Raw genomic sequence first — 21,585 nt, 5'->3', positions numbered from 1 at the left:
CCTGTCCACCAAACAAGGGTCCAGGATGCTGTAGCCTTACGGCAGGTCTAGCACCATTTTGTAGCACCTTATTGGGCAGGGCCGAAGGCGGGGGCGTGGCTTCCACGCAGGACCAGGCCTGAGCCACCTGGTCCCGGAGCCTAAGGTCCGGCGCTAGGACCAGCGCGGTCACACCTGTTGGCCACCGATTAGTGGGGCGGGCCGGCCTACAGCGGGTGTAAATGAGCTAGCGAGCGGCGAGCTGGGAGTGACTGTGCCAGGGTGTGCGGAGCGAACTGCACCGGGCGGCAGGGCAGGGCAGGGTAGAGCAGGGAAGGGCAGGGCAGGGCAGCGCCACGCTGGGCCGCCCGGCGCCCGGTACTCCACTCTCCTTCCAGCTTCCCGCGCCGTGGGTGCCCTGCGCAGACCATGGCGGAACTGCTGCGGAGCCTCAGTGATTCCCAATTGGTGGCGCGCTTCCAGCGCCACTGCGGGCTCTACCCGGCGCCCCCGGAGGCCCCCCAGGAGTCCATGGCGGGCTCCGGGGACTGGGCGCCGCAGCCGGCCTCCCGGCATCCCCCGGAGGTCAACGGCAAGGGCGGCCCGAGCGGCGCCTTCCCGCAGGTAATGACTCATCCAGGTGCGCAGAGAACGAGCGAGCGAGGAGGGACTGGGGGAAGAAGATGGTGGGCAGTCCGACCGTGCCCCCTGGCCGGCGGGCTAGGTGCCCAGGTAGTCAGGCGGGGACGGACAACCGGTACCCAGGCTTCGTCCCCTGCAGGGACAGGCACGTAGAGCCTGCCAGCCAGCCACCCCTCTGGCCACTGCAGAAGATTGAAATCACTGGGACCAAGTCGGGCGGAAAGGGAAAGCCACCCACGAGCTCCTAACGCAGCGCCTTGGCCTGAGGATGTGAATAGCACACTACCCTCTGCTGGGGGCGGGGGAGGGCGACCTTGGTTGTTTGTTTTTAAAGGAAAAAAACCGTTCCGAGCTCTTTACATCATACCATTAGCCTGACCGATTTGCTTGGGAAGAAATTACGAGCAAAGCATTCGTAGCATCATGGGACTTAGAACTGGGAGAGATCTTCGAGATTAGCTAGTGATTCTCGTCTAACCCCCTCCCCTTTTCCCCCTCTCCGGTCATTTTATGGGTTATAAACCTGAGCCCAGTGAGATGTTGGGCAGGTGTCTTCCCTCGGCCCGTAGTTATACAGATGCACCTGTTAGGGTCGCCTTTCTCTCCCCCCACCCTTCATCAGCACTAAACTTTAGCAGTTAATTTCGTCCTCCTCTTATCATTAAAACCTTCCGGGGACCATCCCTAGGTTCTATTCAGGATAGACAGGAGCTGACCTCTTCAACGCCTTAGGTTTATCACTTCAGCTGTCTAAAACGGCGTGAAACCTTATGTCCTTTCAGTCTCGGGCCTCTCATCAGCTGGTTTAAAAACACACACACGTCTTTTAAAGGAAATTTTGCTCCTTTCTCTGCTGCCTGGGTTTCCAGGTGTTACACAATTTGCTGCGTTCGTGCTAGCCATGGTTAGGTAACAGTGTTTTGCCTAGGCAGTGCCCAGGATCACAGACTCTTTAACTACAGTGCTCCCCTACAGAACTGACACATCCTGCAGCTAGCTGTCAGCCTGCCAGGGATGCTGGTAAGAGCCGGTCGGCCTGGATGTGATTTACAGACTTACTAGGGTTGGGTTGTGGCGAGTCAATACAGCAGAAAGATGTCACCTGGGCACCTGCAATCACTGTGGTTACCCAGGGGAGGATCAATTGGAACACAGATAGCAGTAACAAGCTGCTGTTTTGTGCAAACTGCATGCACAAATACTCCATGCAGCTTTGGGAGAATCAGGGATGGCATTTATTTATAATAAGAATCTGGAGACAAGGAAACAGTATAGGTGACAAGTTCTTATGCCTTGATGTATATGGAATGAAGTAAGAATTCTAGCCCCTCATGGCGGTTTAGTGCTTGTTTTCAGTCTCACCTGTGGTCCATTTGCTCTTCTTTCCAGGAGCTCTTCCTGATAACCTTCCTCTCCCTTCCCCCATCTGCTGTCCCTGTCATATTTAGAGCTTTAGCAGTCTTGGGACAGGGTTTGGGGTTTGTTTGGGGCATTCCCCCTTCTTTCCTTTTTCTTTAATGTTTGACTTCAAAAAGAAAAGAAGCCATACATTAAAATCTAGAACAATTTCTTTGCTTTCTTTACATACACAGAATTTCCCAAGAGTCTTAGGGCAGTTTTAAAGCTTGAGACACCCTGTATTATCTCCTTTAAGAAGAACCTTGTAAGGCAGGTACCATTAGTATTGTTCTTCTACCATCTTGGCTCCGCCCCCAACCTACCATGAGTATTTACAGATGAAAACTTGGAGAGATTAGGCCCAGTCCCACCGTTTAAGTGTGGGTGGTGATGGATCCTTTCCACTCCAATATGCAAATCTTCATATAGCACTTTAAGGTTTAAAAGGCACTCTGCTTTTGGTAAGAGAAGAGCTATGGGAATTATTATCCCCACTTCATAGATGAAGAAGCTGACATTTAGAAAAGTTAGGTGCCTTTGCCCCACCCCTGCTCTCATTAATGTCCGATGTAGAATTTATACTAAGGTAAGTGGGAGACAGCTGGTGTAATTAATTTCAAGTAGGGATTGTTTAAAGGTACTTAAGAAATACTTGGGGACAGCTAGGTGGTGTTAAGGGCTAAAATTCGGAGTCTTGAACTATGTTGATGATTGTCATTCTTATTCGGCTTAAGTTTTTCTTCTTTAACCCCTCTATATTGTCTGTCGGACTTTTCACCATACAAATGCTTTATAAGATTACTAATGAAAGACAAAAGCAGGTTAGCAAAATTATGAACAAAACGAGCATATCTGGAATTTAAAGAGTTTTCTAAGATTGTCTCAAAAGCACAGCCAGGATGGGGAAGGGCTGAGCCTGAAGCTGCAAATGCAGGTAGAAAAAGTTGCGCATGCGCATCAGATCTCTGGACTTCCCAGGCAGGGGAAGCAATGGGCTTGGCCATGTGAGGAGTAGAGGGTGGGGTCTGGAGAGGAGGGGAGGGACCAGAGCAATTTGAATCAGACTTGATTTTGAACTCAGGCCTGGATTCCTCTTCCCCCACTTTGCCTCCAGGTGCTAGGGGATTAAAAGCTTCTAGAGGGTGGGTCATTGCCTCCAGGCATGCAAAATTAGAGCAACAATTAGTGTTAGAACTGGGAAAAGCTGCGGGAATCTCTTCAGGTTTCTCTGAAAAAGCATGGTTGGGAGAGGGAGAGATATTTCCTTGTGTGAGTAAGTTGCTGGCTCTTTTAACAAAAATAAAAAGAAAAATAGAAAATCCACAAAAACAAAGCATTAACATGATCTTATCTCCCATTTGTCCGGTTAAACAGACTAAAATCAAAAATAGGATAATTAGGGAGTTTAAAAGGTCCATTCGAAAAAATTTAAAGGAAAACACAGCCAGTACACCAGTACTTAGCAGTTAAAAGGGTAGGGGAAATTTCTTACCCAACCGGAAGATCAGAAGTGAGGTTCAGCTTTCCTCTTCGTGGTCAGCCATCTGTTAAGGGCTAAAATTCTAGCTAAACTGTCTAAAATAGCCAATGAGTGGTCGCCAATAAATTATAAGCTTTAGCAAGAGTTAGACTTTTAAGCATTTATTAAGGAGAATAAGAATTTGGTAAAGAGAGAGAGAAAGGCCTAGATTCCTATCTATTAAAGGGAGAGCACATTTCTAGCTCCGCTCTCCACCAGAGTCCAGAGGAAAGAGCCCGAGACTCCGCGCCAGTCTCTTCCTTCCTCCTCCCACTAGTCCGCGTCACTTCCTGATACCAAAGACAAGACTCCTGGTCTTGCCCTCAAAGACCTTCGCTTCATGGGCAGAACTCTTCTACAGTTAGTATCCAGCAGGTGGCGTTATTCCAATCGTTACAGTGGTGAAGTGGCCCGGGATTCAGGAGGACCAGAGTTCAAATGTGGCCTCAGACACTAGCTGTGTGACCCTGGGCAAGTCACTTAACCCTCATTGCCCAGCAAAAAAGAAATAAAATAAAATAAAAATAAATCCCAATTAAGAAATATTTGCTGGTGGGATGTGGTTGAAGGATGAAGGGAAGAGAGAATGGGGAAGAGGGGGTGAAGGGATGGAGTAGAATCAGGGGGAGAGGGGAGAAGTAAGAGGGAGAGACAGAAGAGATTGAACTATTAGAACAAAGTCTTAGGGGAAGGAAGAGGAAAAGGGAAGGGAGGAGATCCAGAAGTATACACATTAATTTTAACAAAGAAGATCCTCTGATCCAGAAGGAAGGGAGAATAGGTGAAAATCAAGAGTAGAGGAGGGAGACTGAGTGTTTTCACTTAGTCTCAATCAATAAAATGAAAATAGTTTTCTGAAAGTGAACACAGAACAGGTAGACCTGGGCTTGAGAAAAGGGAAAGGAAGGTTTAGAACAGCTGCTAGAAGGAGTGTAAAAGAGCCTGAGATAAGCTAAAGGCTTGTTACAGAGCAGTGAGAACTCAGTTAAGGTTTATTCACATACATTTATAATGAGCCCAGTCAGCATAATTTCTTCCAGCGACACTCAGCAACTTTGGAATAGGATGGAAGGAGGCAATGGTAAAGGTTAGCCAAGGTTGAGACTTAGCAAGGCAGAAAACTGTATAAATCAAGGATAAGGGATTCAAGGCTGGAGAAAAGGGCATTGTTGAAGTGGCTTACAATAGGGTCAAAAGTGGTAGGGATAAAAGAGAAGTTAAGAGCAAGGTGGATAGGTTTAGAGGACTTAGAAGAATAAAGGAACTAGGGCTTACAATGAGAGTGAAGAATAAGAATCAAATGAGCAAGGGTTTAAGGCTTTTTGTCAAAAAAGGGAATTCCAGAATTCAGGACTTTGAAGGTGGAGTGTTTTAAAGCCTACATTCTTAAACTGTGGGTTGCAACTTTCATACAACTGAATGTGGAAGTGTGAAAAATTTGTCACCAGTAAAAGGTTATAGAGACCTACATACTCGGGAACACACAACAATTTATTGGGGGAAAAGGGGTCATGAATGGAAAAAGTTTAAGAAGCCCTGATTTAAAGTGCCTGCAAGGCTATTTTGGCAAGTGTCTGTGGCAGAGGGGAAGCTGGGGGCATAAGAACTGAGAAATAAGAATACTAGATATCTTTTCTCTAAAAACATGTGGGGATGAAGGAAGTTTCTAGATTCATAAAATTTATGAAATTATCTAAGATCCCTAAAATTTGAGCCCTATAGAAAGAAACAAGGACTTGAACCAGCTTTTTAGATGATTTCAGCATGTGCTACTTCATTCCATAATGGGGAAAAAGAGAAAGGGGAATCCATTGGGGAAGGTGTTTTTTGGTTTTTGTTTTTGAATGTATGATTACTTTGTAACAGGGTTGTTGCTTCAATTTTAGTCATACCTAATTCTTTGTGACCCATTTTGGGGGTTATCTTGAAAAAGATATTAGAGTAGTTTGGCATTTCCTTTTACAACTCATTGTACAAATGAGGAAACTGAGGCAAACAGGGTTAAGTTTGGCATTTCCTTCTACAACTCATTTTACAAATGAGGAAACTGAGGCAAACAGGGTTGGTCCTCCCAAATTCAGTGACTTGCCCAGTAAGTGTCTGAGGCTGGATTTGGACTCAGATCTTTCTGACTCTAGACCTGATATTCTATCCACTACACCACCTTAGAGAAGGATAGGGCGTATCTAATTCTGGTACAAGAAGAAAGTACAGTAAGAAAACTTGCTTGATTGACCTTATTTACTTATCAAAGTCATAGACCATACCTTATTTGTCTTTTTAAAAAATTATTTCTAGCATATATGATTGAAAAATCAGTGACCAAAACTGCACAACCAAGAAAGAAGGCAGGTCAATCATGCAATGAATAACTAGTAACTGATAAACAGGCCATTTGTATCATTAAAATGCTAAAGGAATGTGAGGAAAACCCTCCCTGCCCCCAGCTCACAGAGTAGACCATTGTGATTGGCATTTTTGAAGAAAATGCCCATATAAGTGAGATCACCAGTCCATTGGGGTAGTAATGGATTACCCCTAGTGCCTGGTAATGAGGTCCATAATAAATGGTTGTTGAAGGAATAAGAAAGAATATAAGCCAGCATGAACTCTAGAACTCAGCTGACTTTTTAGTGGCAAGTACCACTGGTAGGTCTAAAGCACAGACAAAACAGAAGGAAAAGGTTGGGAGAATCAGAAAGAAAAGTGAATTGGAGAAAAGAGAGAGAAGCTGTGGTAAAGGGAGAGAGAGAAGGAGATATAAACACAATAAAAAGGGTTTAGATGGATATCATGGGAACTGGAGACGGTAGCTAACAGTATCCTCCATTGTCCTGGCTTATCTCTCCTTGTGGTGAAAAATATGGGCAGTCAATTAAAGCAGGAGTCTATTGGTGGAGAGCTTTAAATGATCTATTTAAATTTGGTTCAGGAGGAAACTACTGTAGTGGTTACTTCGTTCAGAAACAGGAGTGATTTGATAAAAAAAAAAAAATGATACTGTTAAATGTCTAACCTGAAGAAGAGACCTCATTCTTGACTCCAGGACAAGGGCAAATTTGAATTGCTAGTGCTATTGGAACAGTTAGCCTCAGGAACTGTTAGCTTTCTATCATTGGAAATTTCATAGACTTCATAAGATGTGGAGATGGAAGGAACTATAAAGATCATTTGTGTGCTCTCTTTAGAATCAGAGGAACTGGGTTTAAATCCTGCTTCTAACCTGTGTGACCTTAAGAAAATATTTTTTTAATTAAATGTTTTATTTTATTAATATCCTTTGTTTTTATATCACCTTATATTTTCCAATTTGTCTCATCCTCTTCCTCTCCCAGAAAGTTATCACTTATAAAGAGAATAAAAAAGAGGAGCTAAAAACAATTCAGCAAATCTAACCAACATACCAAAAAAGTCTAATATATTCTGCATTCCATAACTCTGCAAAGAAGTGGGATGACATGCCTTCTGACACCTATTTAAGGACAAGATTGTTCATTATAATTTCACATAACTGACTGTTTCAGTTGTTTTGTTGTTGCTGTTCCATCCATTTTCATCATTGTAGTCACTGTGTACATAATTTTCTTGATTCTGTTTATTTATTTTGCATCAGAGCATATAAATCTTCCCAAACGTCTCTGTATTTATCATATTCAGCATTTCTTATAGCACAGGAATAATCCATTACATCCATGTGTCATAATTTATTTAGCCATTCCCTGGTCATTGGGGATCTACCAGTTTCCAGTATTTTGCTACCACAAAAAGCGCTACTGTCAATATTTTGTTATATATGAGGTGGGGTTTTTCTCATTGATATCCTTGGGTTATATACCTAGAAATGAAATTGCTGGATCAAAAGGTATTAATGCTTTAGTTATGTTCTTTGCATAATTTTGAGTGGCTTTCCAAAATGGTTGGACCAGTTCCACCAAGAGTACATCCATGTGACCATCTTTCCACAGCCCCTCCAACATTATTGTTGTTTGCCATCTTTGCTATTTTTCTGGGTGTGGGGGGAGACCATAGTGCAATTTCGATGTCAATTTCTCTTAGTATTAGTAATGTCATGCATTATTTAATATGGTTGGTAGTAGCTTGCAGTTCTTCCTTTGATTATTTATATGTTCATCCATTTGACCACATATGTATTAGAGGAGGATTTTTGGTCTTATATTACATCATTTTCCTACACATCTTGGAACATAAGACCTTTGTCACATATATTTGATACAAAAGATTTTTCCCCAATTGACTTGCCTTATTTTAGTTTCGTTAATTTTGCTTACACAAAAGCCTTTCAATATCATATAATCAGTTTTACCTGTTTTGGTTTGTAATTGGCTTTGCTCCTTGTTTAGTTAAAAATTCACCACCTAGCCATAATAATAATAATAACTGACATTGTTATAGCTTCTAAAGGCAAAGTACCATATGTTATCTTCCTGTAGATACTGCTGCGGTTCAACTGTACAATTGTTCTTTGGGACCACGCTGTCAGTGGGGTTTTCTTGGCAAAGTTTCTGGAGTGGTTTGCCATTTCCTCTCTAGTAAGGCTGTTGCTGTTGTTTGTCCTTCATTATCAAAGAGGACCATGACAGATGCCATGACTTGCAATGAATTGGATTTAAGTGGGGAAGAACTGTACAAAGCCACCAGCCTGACTCTCTCCTGCAGAGCCAGCTGGGTCTAGTGGCAAGATATATTATCAGAACAATTGGAGATGGTCCCGGATGTTTAAGGCAATTGGGGTTAAGTGACTTGCCCAGGGTCACACACAGATAGTAAGTGTCTGAGGTGAGATTGAACTTGGGTCCTCTCAACTTCAGGGCCAGCATTCTATCCACTATGCCACTAGCTGCCTCAAGGTAGATACTACAGGTATTATTCTCATATCATAGATGAGAAAACTGAGGCTCTGGGTGGATAGGCAATTTACCCACAGTAATGCAGCTAATCAGTAACAAGTGAGATTCGGATGCCTTTAGCTATGTGTTTAATGGAGTTTAATGTAGTGGTTGATGATTGGGAGGGATGTTTCTGGTCATAAAACCCTCCACCCAATCTATATTTGTCAGTATAGAAATTCTAGTAACTGGGTCAGCAAGACAAAGTTCAATCTTAACATTTTGCTGTTAAGAAAGGGTTGGTGGGGGGGGGGGGCGGGGCGCAGCTAGGTGGCGCAGTGGATAAAGCCTTGGATTCAGGAGGACCTAAGTTCAAATCCGGCCTCAGACACTTGATACTTGCTGTGTGACCCTGGGCAAGTCACTTAACCCCAATTGCCTCACTAAAAAAAAAAAAAGGGTTGGTCATTGGACTTATTGGGGGGAGGGGAGGAGATAAAAAGTTAAGAGGAACTAGGATTGGTCCTATGGAAAAGAGAAGCTCAAGAGTTCTTACACAAAATTCTTAGAATCAGATTTCTCCAGGAGCAGGGATTTCAGGTATGCATCATCACATCTTCCTAGAAGGGGGTCTTTAAAAACAGAATATGTTCTTATTAATCTGTATTTAAGGGGAAATAGACAAGATGAACTTTCTATGTCCTTCCTCACCATTATGATTCTTTCTCCCTTTGTAAAAAGTAACACTGAGAAACATTATTTGAGATCAAGAATTATTACCTGAAATCCAAAGTCCACCCCCATCTCTGCCCCAACCCCCTCCACATCAGAAGCCTCTACTTTTCTTTTTTTTTTGGTGGGGCCATGGGGGTTAGTGACTTGCCCAGGGTCACACAGCTAGTAAGTGTCAAATGTCTGAGGCCAGATTTGAACTCAGGTCCTCCTGAATCCAGGGCCGGTGCTTTATCCACTGCACCACCTAGCTGTCCCGAAGCCTCTACTTTTTTAACCTCCAGGGTGCTGACTATAGATTTCAGAGAACCATAAAACTTGAACTTTTAACATTTTAATATATTTTTCACTATAATTGGTTTCTTCTGTAATCCTATGTAGATAAATAAATTATGCATTTTAAACATGATTTTTAGGAACCCATAGACATCACCAGTTGCCAAATGAATCCATAATACAAAGAGGTTAAGAACCCTTGCTGAGAGGGACAAAAATCAAGCAATTAATGTTCAACTTACCATCATTTTGATGTGGGTTGGAATTTGGGGTCAAATTAATTGTGAGTTGTCCTAAAAGAATTACAGAACTCAGTGACTCAGTTTCCCAGGTTTTATTGCAATACTATGGGTGACCACAGGGAGAGAACCAGAATAGTGGAAAGGTATCTCTCCAATAGTGAAAGGAAAGACAGTTATATTTATAGTATAGATAAATTGATTAACAGTCTCATTATAGTAATCTCCACCTTGGGGAGGTACAGGGGAGGACCTGTCCTCATTATAATATTCTCCACCTAGGGGCATTACAGGGGAGGGTTTATCCTAATTTGGAGTTCCTGGGGTCCTAAGCCAACCCTCCGGGTGGGTACCTTTTTCAGTGGAGGTGTGTTTTGGGGGTTTACACATCATAAGGTGAATCTGGGGACAAATTTGGCCTTTTCTGCGCATGTCTCTTTCTGATTCCCATGGCTAGTTTCAAAATATAATAATTTTTCTTTAGAATTTCTATAACCTTGTCATTTCATCTAAGGTCTTCATGGCTTCTCTCCCTCTGTCCCCGTTATGGGCACTGATTTCTGTAGGTACAAGAACCTAGCATGAGTTATCCGTTACCTGGGGTCTAACTCCCTTTTGGAGCTCATATCTGAATTAAAGCTTGGATCTTAGGGTTTTCTATTAATCATTTTTTCACCTCCTACATCAATTGTATTTTTTCCCCTCCCTATTCAGTTTCAAGATTCTATATGAGGCTTATTAAAATTATATGGTTTTTTATCAGCTTTTGGAAAATTACCTCTTTTATTTTAATGAATTTAGATACTTAAATTTTATCAAGTAGAGAACTAGGAAGCACATCAAGTTGCTGAACTGTAAGAAAATATACTTGTAAACATTAAATATTTATATTTTTTTCCAGGCCCATATGATCCTGTAGAGAGCAGTATGTTAATTACTCTTGGTGGAAGGCTCCCTCACTAGATACCTGGCTAAGTTGTTGTAGAATTACTAATATATTTTTATTCCTCCTCTTTATTTACTCCTTCTGAAGGACTGTGTGTACTTCCTTATATCTCCCCTTAGTGGAAATAAGATTGTAATCTAGTTTTATTTTGAGGCTGAAGTAACTTCCTCACAGAAGTCTTTTGCACCTTTCCAATGCCTTATCCTAGCATAGTTGTGTCCCTGAGTTAAAGTATATGGCAGTGCAATGTTGTTTAGTCATTTTCAGTCGTGTCCAACTATTCATGACTCCATTTATTATTTTCTTGGCAAAGATGCTGAAGTTGCTTGTCATAGCTCATTTTATGGATGAGGAAACTGAGGCAAACAGGGTTAAGTTACTTGCTTGGAGTTACACATCTGATGTGTCTGAGACAGGATTTGAACTCAGGAAGATGAATCTTTCCAACTACAGACTGGCAGTCCATCCACTTTGCCACCTAGCTGGTGGTTGAGTGTAATTTTGTACAAGTCCTACCAAGCTCAAAAGGCTTCAGGTATGGTTCAGACTGTGTTTCTTATCTTGAGAAGTTCATCATCAGAAATATATGCCTGGGAGATGCTGAATATTTTTGAATGAGTTACTTATGCAAACTATGGTTTAGAGTTGTAGAATGAAGGGTGGAGTATGCATGGGTGGAGTGAGATATACACATGTAAAATCACTGATTTCTGGAAGGATTTGGAGATGAAAAGGTGAGTGTCAGCTCTCAGGGCTATATTCAGGGCTTGTCTGAATTCAGGAAACTGAAGTAGAATTTGATTTGAGAGGCAGCATGATATATAGTGGACAAAGTACGGAATTTGGAATCAGAAACGAGTGAAGAAACCAAGGAAGGAAGAAGGCCTTTGATCTTGGCTCCTTTCTACCTCTCAAGTCTTCTATCAGACAACTCTGGGCATTTTTTCCTGGTTGTTCCTCATGCCTGGAATTCTTCTCATCTCTACCTCTTTAATTCCTTTAGGTCTCATCTAAAATTCCACTGCAAGAAGTCTTTCCTGACACCTCCCTTCCCCTGGCCCAAGTTAGTGCCTTTTCTCTGATAATCTGTTTATTTTTTATCTATCTTGTTTGTACATCATTGTTTACATTTATCTCTTCCATTAGACTATCAGCTCCATGAGATCACAAACTGCTTCCTGTCTTTGTATTCCCAGCACTTAACAATGTCTGGCACATATTAGATGCCTATCAAATACCTGTTGACTTGACTCAAAAAAAGTATTATTTATTATGCTCTTTATGCCCAATGCTAGGTATACAAATACAAGAGCAAATACAGTCCTTTTCCCCAGAGAGCTTATGATCTAATAGGGGGAGAGAACAAACATAGGAAGATCAAGGTTCAAATTCTGTCTCTGAAATCTACTAGCTTTGTGAGTCTTAATAAATCACTTAACCTCTCTGGGCCTCAGTTTCCTCGTTTGTAAAATGAGGAGGCAGAAAATAAATAAGAGGGTCATTGAAGCATGTCTAAAAAAGCATCAAAGGAAGTTCAGAAGGAAACACGAATAGGACAGTTTTGAAAATAACATGTTGAATTTATTATACATGTGTGTATATACATTATATATATTTTAAAAGCAAGCTACATGTAATAGATATTTGTGGTTTCACATTGAACTCTTTTTTTCTACTTTGTATATGGAAATGTGTTTGTAAATTCAGAATAAAAAATAAACAAGAGTGAAATAAAGGAGTTAGGCTAAAGGGTCTACTCTAACCCTATGATTCTATGATGAATGTTACTTTTAGTTTTTTTTCCCCTCTCAGATGGAACATTGAGAATTTAGTTATTTCTAAAAGTATTGGTGAATCTAAAGGCAGCAACATAAACACTCAGCTCACTGTGTACATTGTTTTATTTATGTTTCTGTCTTACTTATATTGACAATTACCAGGTTGTCAAGTTGTTATGAGTTGCTGGAGGTTATGAATCTGTACAGAATTTACCCACTTGGCTACTAGTTTCATTATTAAAATGAAAGAGAGATGCATTCTTTGCTTGAACAAGGAAATTGGTATCTATTTAATGACCTATATGACGTGCCTAGTTCTCAAATAGATGACTAAGTTTTATTAACATAAAGCACCACCTTATTGATTTCTTCTCATGCAGTTTTTTTTTTTAAGTGAGGCAGTTGGGGTTAAGTGACTTGCCCAGGGTCACACAGCTAGTAAGTGTTAAGTGTCTGAGGCTGGATTTGAACTCAGGTACTCCTGACTCCAGGGCTGGTGCTCTATCCACTGCGCCACCTAGCTGCCCCTCATGCAGCTTTTTAAATTGAACACTATAAAGTTATATGGCTGTATATCTTTTTTAATAAAGTTACTTTTATAAAAAATAAACTTACCATGCTTTATTATAAGTAGTAAAGACAAATCTGGCACAATTTTATGTGCTGGGAAATTAAATTTGAGGGGTGCCCATGTGTTTCTGTTTTTAGCTCTAAAAAAAATCACTTTCACTTCTGTTGCAGTATCCATTAATTATCAAATCACTTTTGCAACCCATAAGAGTTATGCTTTGACCATGAGCATTCTTACCTTGTATCCAACGTGATCTTTTTGTTGGAAGAAAAAAAAAATCCCATGAAAAAAATTCACACAGCAAAGTTATAGAACTACTTATAACTTATATAGGGTTTCTTATCAAATGCTAAAGTTGTGCTGCCCTCCATGGTCTTTACTTTTCTAATTACTTAGTGAGTTCCTTTTAATATGCTAAGGTTAGGATGTATGAATTATTTCAGTCTCACCAAGGCCTGTCATTCCTTCTCATTCCCATTGCTCCAACCCCACTTGCTCTAAGAACTAATGGACTGATCAGGAAAGCAATAATGAACTTAGCCTAAGGCCTTCATGGTTGGGATAGCCTGTGTTTAATGGGTGTTGGAAAGTTTCCTCCCACTTACTTAATTTTTTGTAGTTCAAAAAAGATCAGTTGTAAGGTTCAAATATTATATGTGTGTTTTTACTTTTGAAGAAGAAATTTGTATAAAAAAATAATTTTTTTCCTCCCCTGACTTGATTTTTTTTTTTTTAGCATTTTTGAAGATGCCATTTAAAAGATATGGGGCAGGGCAGCTAAGTGGCACAGTGGATAAAGCAGTGACCTTGGATTCAGGAGGACCTGAGTTCAAATCCGGACTTGACACTTATTAGCTGTGTGACCCTGGGCAAGTCACTTAACCTTCATTGCCCCGCCCAAAACAAAACAAAACAGATAAAGGGCTTTCATTTTGGAAAGCAATTGGAAACTATCCCCCCAAAACTATTAAACTGTGCATACCTTTTAACCCTGTAATACTTCAACTAAATCTATCCTCCAGAGAGATCAAAGAAAGAGGAAAGGGACCCATTTCCACAAATATATTTAGAGCAGCTTTTTTTTTTTTGTGGTGACAAAGAATTGGAAGTCAAAGGGGTGCCCACGAATTAGAGAATGGCTTGAATATGTCATGGTATATGAATGTGATGGGATACCACTATGCTGTAAGAATTGTTCCAGGGGATGGTTTCAGAGAAATCTGTGAAGACTTGTATGAACTGATACACAGTGAGGTAAACAGACACAATTCGGACTATAACTACAACATTGTAAAGATAAACAGTTTTAAAAGTCTTGGGAACTCTTATCAACATGACCAACCACAATTCCAAAGACTTTAATATAATCAATGAATGTTTCTCTAATTATTTAGATCTGGCTTTATTTGCATGAAGGGTGTTTTATAATTGTTTTTGTATACATAGTTTCTGCGTCTTTCTTAGCAGGTAGATTCGCATGTATTTTATATCATCTACAGTTTGATTTTAAGTGCAATTTCTTTTTCTAGCTCTACCTTTTGGGTTTTATTGATATATAGAAATGCTAATGATTCATGTGGGTTTATTTTATATCCTGCAACTTGTTAAAGTTGTTAATTGTTTTTAGTGTTGCTGTTTTTAAAAATTGACTCTCTAGGGTTCTCTTAAGTAAATTATCATATCTTCTATGAAAAATGATAGTTTTGTTTTCCTCATGACCTAAGCTTATTCCTATGCTTTCTTTTTCTTGTCCTATTGCTACAGGGAGCATTTCTTGTATAATATTGAATAATAATAGGCATAATCCTTGTTTTGCCCCTGATCTTACTAGAAAGGCTTTTATTTTATCCCCATTATAGATAATGCTTAGTTTAAGTTTTAAGTTTTTTGTTTTTTTTTGGGGGGGGGGCAATGGGGGTTAAGTGACTTGCCCAGGGTCACACAGCTAGTAAGTGTTAAGTGTCTGAGGCTGGATTTGAACTCAGGTCCTCCTGAATCCAGGGCCGGCGCTTTAACCACTGCGCCATCTAGCTGCCCCCAAGTTTTAAGTTTTAATTTGGCTTTGTCTAAGTTTTAGATACTTATTTTAAGAAAACCTCCATTTATTCTTATGTTTTCTAATATTTTTAATAGGAATGAGTGTTATATTTTGTCAAAAACTTTTTCTGTACCTAGTGAAATAATCTCATTATTTTTGTCTTTTTTATTAATATGGCCAATTATAGGTTTCCTAATGTTTTGTTGTTGTTCAGACATTCAGTTCTGTATGACTCTTGATGACTTCTTTTTTCTTTTTTTGTTTGTTTGGTTTTTTTGCGGGGCCATGGGGGTTAGTGACTTGCCCAGGGTCACACAGCTAGTAAGTGTCAAATGTCTGAGGCCAGATTTGAACTCAGGTCCTCCTGAATCCAGGGCCGGTGCTTTATCCACTGCGCCACCTAGCTGCCCCCTCTTGATGACTTTTTGCAGACCAATTCTCCATGGAGTTTTCTTGGCAAAGATGCTAGTTATTTGCCATTTTCTCCTCCGGTTTTATGTAGGTAGGGGTTAAGTGCCTTGCCAAAGTTCACACAGCTAGTAAGTGTCTGAGGACAGATTTTTAACTCTGGTCTTTCTTTTAGCTTTTTTAAATTTTTTTGCAGGGCAATGCGGGTTAAGTGACTTGCCCAGGGTCACACAGTATCAAGTGTCTGAGGTTAGATTTGAACTCAGGTCCTCCTGAATCCAGGACAAGTGCTTTATCCACTGCGCCACCTAGCTGCCCCCAACTCTGGTGTTTCTTACTCCAGGCCCAGTGCTCTATCTACTGTATCACTTTGCTGCCAAGTCTTGTTCTTTCAACTTCTACCATCTCTCTCACACCTGCTCCCTTCTCCCTACTCACATAGCAGCTAAAATGATTTTCCTAAAGTACAAGTCTTAGCATGTCACTCCCCTACTCAATAAACTTTAGTGGTTTACCAATGACTCTGAAATGAAATATTCCAAATTTATCTCATACTTAAAATTTTATATTTTTTGTACATTTTATGTTAACAATTACAAATATAAATATGTATTTATAAATATATATATATATATTGCTCAAAACATTTTTTAAAAAAGGGGAGTATGATGAAAAAAGTTTGGAAGCCATTTACCTTGTTCATTTGGGCAGGGGGGGGTAAATGAGGGTCAAGTGCCCAGGGTCACACAGCTAGCAAGTGTCTGAGGCTGGATTTGAACTCAGGTCCTCCTGAATCCAGGGCCAGTGCTTTATCCACTGTGTCACCTAGCTGCCCCACCTTTTCATTTTATATGTTCTGAGAGGGAAATTGACTTTCCCAAAGTCATACTACAGCAGAAGTTCTAGAACTAAGGTCTCCTAGTTTAGTTTCTAATCTGATGTTCTCCTATTGGTACGTGTGTCTGAAAGGGCCACACTTTCTGCAGCTGAAATATTAGCATAGAAACCCTTGTAGGATCACTGAAATGTGTTAGTAGACTGCGGGATAGTTACAGAAGAGTCAGCCAAGGAATGCCTTTACTCTAATTTTTTCTTGATTCCCCTATCTTAGTTCTCCATTCTTAACTCTTGTAGGTAAAAAGGATTGGAACCAGGATAAAAAATCACACACTTTCTGATATTTGTACTATTTAAATTTTAGTTAATGAATGCTATTCATTATGTATACACCAGTTTTCATCTTTGCTCCTGGTAGGCTGATGGTTTCCTTTCTCTCAGATGCCATATTCATTTTCCTCTCCGTGTCTTTACTGAGTTATTTCTCTCTCCTGAAAGGGTCTCCCCACCTATCTAAAAATTCTACCTTTTTCTTTGGACTGTAGGCATGGCAGTGACATTGTTTTAAAGCTATTTTTTTTTTACAATTCTATTGTTATTTTTATAAATTGTTCTCCTTGTTCTGTTCATTTCAGTCTTTATCAGTTTCTACAAATCTTTGAAATGGTATATTTAAAAAAATAATATTGATGGCATAGTCTTAATTCTTCCTCATTTCATTCTGCTTCAGTGTGCACAAGTCTTTCTATGTCTCTTTGAAGTCATTATTTCTTGATTTCTTTTTTGGGTTTTTTTGAGGCAATTGGGGTTAGTGACTTGCCCAGGGTCACACAGCTAATAAGTGTGAAGTGTCTGAGGCCAGATTTGAACTCGGGTCCTCCTGAATCCAGGGCCGGTGCTCTATCCACTGCGCCACCTAGCTGCCCCTATTTCAGATTTCTTACAGAACAATAGTATATCATAATATTCATATACCATAATTTATCCAGCCATTCCCCAACTGATGGTGTCTATTTCCTAACAGGTAATGGACTCAGGTTGCAGAATGAGACAGATTTTTTTTTTTATGGCCAATGAGAGAATTTGTTTTGCTTGATTATATATATTTGTTATAATGAATATGATTTCCCGCCCCCCTCCATGGGGTGAGGAGAGGAGATGAGGTGAGGGTGGGTAGAGAAATTAGGTTTTTATTAATTAAAAATTAGAGAACCTCAAATTCTACATATTTTTTTCACTTTTTAAAATTCTGCTTAGTTGTTCCAACTGTATGATTTTGAGCAAGTCACTTAGACATTTTGTGCTTCAGATTCCTCTTCTATAAAAGGGGGATAATAATAGCTATGGTACTTACCTTACACTAGGCAGCTGGGTGGCAAAGTGGATAGAGGGCTGAGTCTGGAGTCAGGAAGGCTCATCCTGCTGAGTTAATAGCTGTGGGCAAGGCACATAACCCTTTGTTTCAGTTTCCTCATCGGCAGAATGAATTGGAGAAGGAAATGGCAAACCACTCATTCTAGTATCTTTGTCAAGAATATCCAATTAGGGTCATAAAGAGTTGGACACAACTGAAACAACTGAACAACAACAACTTACCTTAAAGAATTACTTTGAGAATCAAATGAAAATGTAGTTAAAATGATTTGTAAACCTTAAAGCACCATACGAATAGGAGTTGTTACTGTCTTTCACAGCTGACATTTTTCATCTTCATATGCATGCATATAAGTTACATATAGGTTAATGAAGTACTTTGTATATGTTCTCACACAACCCTTACAGAAATGCTTCAGGTATAATTATTCCCATTTTACTTACAAATGAGAAAATGAAATTTCAGAGGAGTGAAGAAACTTGCTTTTCATCTCACAAATAGTAAGTGTTGGAGGTAAAATTCAAACCCAGGTCTTCCCAGCTTCAAATTTATTTCCTGTTCTACTACATCAGGTAACTTATTAGTTAGGCTTCCTCTAATCATCCTTCTCCAATTATTCTATTATTATTATTTTTTTCTTTTGGTAAGGCAATTGGGGTTAAGTGACTTGCCCAGGGTCACACAGCTAGTAAGTGTCAAGTGTCTGAGGCCGGATTTGAACTCAGGTCCTCCTGAATCCAAGGCAGGTGCTTTATCCACTGTGCCACCTAGCTGCCCCCTCCAATTATTCTAATCTGAAGTCATGTCTCCTTTCTCCAACATCTATTATACTTCTAGATAGTACCATACAATTTAACATCTGATCACACACTGGTTTACCTTACTGTTGCTTGAGTCAGATTCTTTAACTAGATTGTAAGCTCCTGGAGGACAGGGGACATTTCTGATTTTTTTCCCTATAGTTTGGTAGAAGGTTAAGCTCAGGCTTCATAGTACATGCTCTTTACATTAGTTCAAAATAGGCAAGATTTGCACAACCTGGATAGAATATTGGACTTAGAATGGTCTGTATATGAGTCCTGACTCAGCCAATGATTAAAAACTAGGTGGCACAATGGATAGAGCACTGGGCCTGGAGTGAGGAAGACTTATCTTCATGGGTTCAAATTCAGACTCAGACACTAGCTGGGCAAGCCACTTAACCCTTTACCTCAATTTCCTCATCTGTAAAATGAGTGGGAAAAGGAAATGGTTTTCTTGCCTAGAAAACCGCAGATGGGGTAGAAGAATAGGGTGTGAGAAGATAATGGTATTTGGCAGATACTCAAAGGCTCACCTGGAGATTAATCTAAACTGATTGAACCAAGTGAGAGTGATTGACTGCTGATTAGCCTACTTCAAGCTAATTAGATTGTAACCACACCTGGCTGGCCCTTAAGAAGGTATTGTTCTCAGAAGCTAAGGGCTTTGAACTCAACTCAAGACCACCTGTGAACCAATGGATTTGGATGTGCTAACCAATCAGCTTGAAGCAGTGTGAAGGACCGCCTCTGCTCCAGACCTATAAAAAGCTTCCACACTCAGTTTGAGGGCATTGGTGGTTGAAGCTGGCTCCTGGCAGAGAACTTGAGGAAGAACCTGACTAGGCTGGAACTCTAAGGTAGAAAGGCCTTTTCTTAACTTTCTGAACTCCACGTGAATACCTGGTATGCTTAATACCCAAAGACTAGTGCTAAAGCTTCTAATTTAAGGTGACCACATTAGATTTTAAAGGTCACAGGGGCATGACTGAAAAACGACTCATCTCAAATCGTTTCCCTACTCTAGGGCTCAGTTTCCTTATCTCTAAATGAAGATGTTAAACTAGATGATTTAAAAGGCCCTTTCTAGCCCTAATATTCTGAATCCATGAGACTAAGAGGACTCAGCATCTAAATGTGCTGAATCCCAAAGCTCTGGAGCAAAAAGGGATGCTATTGTTGACAAGAGTTTTCAAGGTGGCAGGCCATTTCTTTTTAATTAATTAATTTATTTATTTTGGTGAGGCAATCGGGGTTAAGTGACTTGCCCAGGGACACACAGCTAGTAAGTGTTAAGTGTCTGAGGCCAGATTTGAACTCAGGCCCTCCTGACTCCAGGGCTGGTGCTCTATCCACTGCGCTACCTAGCTGCCCCTGTATCCTTTTTTTTTTTTTTTACAGGTTTATTTTATAATCCTCCCCTTAACTCACTTGAGTTCCATCCAAACTGGTCTATTTTCTGCTTTTCCTTCACAACTGTCAATCTCCTACCTTTTACACTTTTTCATTTTGAAATGGGATTGTGACATATTCAAGGAATTAAGGGACTATTAAAGCTTAAACTGGCCAACTAGCTCATAGGATGAGGAGATTAAATTCTATAGCAGGAAAGTCAATTAGGTGTGGCTACTACCTAAGCTAGAAGACAGAGGTCAGGACTGTCATTCTCCCTGACTCCCAGGAATCTTTCCCCCCACCCCATCCCAAAAGGGAACTTTCCATAATAAGGTGATCACCACATCAGTCCCTCCCCCCCCCCATCCATCCTCTATAAAGACTTTGGCCTCCCTCCTGGTCAAGGAGAAGTGACTCAGAATCAAGTCTCTAAGTCACCTCCTCTCCCCTCGAGTCTTTGACTTCTCTCTTGGTCACCTTCTCTAAATGCCCAAATAAAATACCATTTTGGGTGGGGCAATAAGGGCTCAGGGTCACATAGCTAGTAAGTGTCAACTCTCTGAAGCTGTATTTGAACTCAGGTCCTCCTAAATCCAGGGCCAGTGCTCTATCCACTGTGCCACCTAGCTGCCCCCAAAAGGTGTAATTCTTTAAAGAGGAATACCTGTAAGGACCCCCACTACCTATTTCCCCATGACAATTTGACTGGTTGATCTATTGGGGATCTTTTAAATCCTGTTAAAAAAAATTTTTTTTGTTCAGTTGTTTGTCATATATAACTCTTTTTATCATAATTTAGGCTTTTCTTGGCAAAGATACTGGAGTGTTTTGCCATTTTCTTCTATATGCCATTTTACAGATGCGGAAACTGAAGCAACAGGTTTAAGTACTTTGACAAGGTTAATAGCTAATAAGCATCTGAGGCTGGATTTGAATTCAGGTCTTTCTGACTTTATTTTATTTATTATTATTTTATTTATTATTTATTTATTATTATTATTTTATTTGACTTTACATTGTAAACAAAGTGACAACTTTCTGCCCACTGTGAAAATATTTGATCCCTTTTACTATTGTTTTAACTTTGGACATTTGCACAGGCTCATAATGATTTCTGTTCTTTTCCCTCTACACATTAAAAGAAACAAAAACAAAAACAACAACCAAACATAAAACTGTATTTTTAAAAATTTTTATTTATTTATTCATCCATTTATTTATTTGGGGTTTTTTTGTTCATTCATTTGTTTATTTATTTTTAGGCCATTCTTTATTGGATATCCCAGCTCTGTCCTGCCATGGGTAAATGATTTCTCTTCTAGACATCACATTTCTATTGGTTATCTTCATAAGGTCTCTCTAATTGTGACATCTTTTTCCCCCTTTTTTTAAAAAATAAAAGTATTTTATTATTTTCTAGTTGCATGTAAAGATAGTTTTCAACATTTCTTTTGATAGAATTTTTAATTCCAATTTTTTCTCCTACCCTCCTTGCCGCCCCCTTCCCAAGACAGAAAGCAATCTGATATTGTTTATATGTGTACAATCACATTAAACATATTTCTGCATTAGTCATATTGTGAAAAAAGAATCAGAGAACAAGGAAAAAACTTCAAAAAAGAAGGAAAAAGAAATCCAGCCCAGTAGTAGAAACAGTATGGTTCAATCTGTGTGTATAACCGACAGTTCTTTTTTCTGGATGTTGAGAACATTTTCTATCATGACTTCTTTGAAATTGTTTTGGATCATTGCACTGCTGAGAAGAGCCAAGTCTATCATCATTGTTCATCACACAATGTTGCTGT

At 39.9% G+C, this 21,585-nt stretch overlaps 1 protein-coding gene across 2 annotated transcripts in view; it reads left to right on the top strand.

Moving 5' to 3' along the window:
* The first annotated feature begins 202 nt into the window (after positions 1-202).
* The window catches only part of SGPP2 (sphingosine-1-phosphate phosphatase 2), a 142,251-nt gene continuing 120,868 nt past the window's right edge, over positions 203-21,585 (top strand). Inside the window, exon 1 of one of the 2 annotated variants that reach the window (XM_043992451.1) lies at positions 203-603. In XM_043992451.1, coding sequence (XP_043848386.1) covers positions 409-603 — 195 coding nt within the window. In that variant the 5' untranslated portion in view covers positions 203-408. Of the gene's footprint in view, positions 604-1,591; positions 1,642-21,585 lie in introns of those variants that run through there. The other variant, XM_043992452.1, reaches the window with a different exon arrangement.

The sequence above is a fragment of the Dromiciops gliroides genome, chromosome 3 (genome assembly GCF_019393635.1).
Source record: "Dromiciops gliroides isolate mDroGli1 chromosome 3, mDroGli1.pri, whole genome shotgun sequence".
NCBI lineage: Eukaryota > Metazoa > Chordata > Mammalia > Microbiotheria > Microbiotheriidae > Dromiciops > Dromiciops gliroides.
This window is presented reverse-complemented; position numbering and strand designations above follow the sequence as displayed.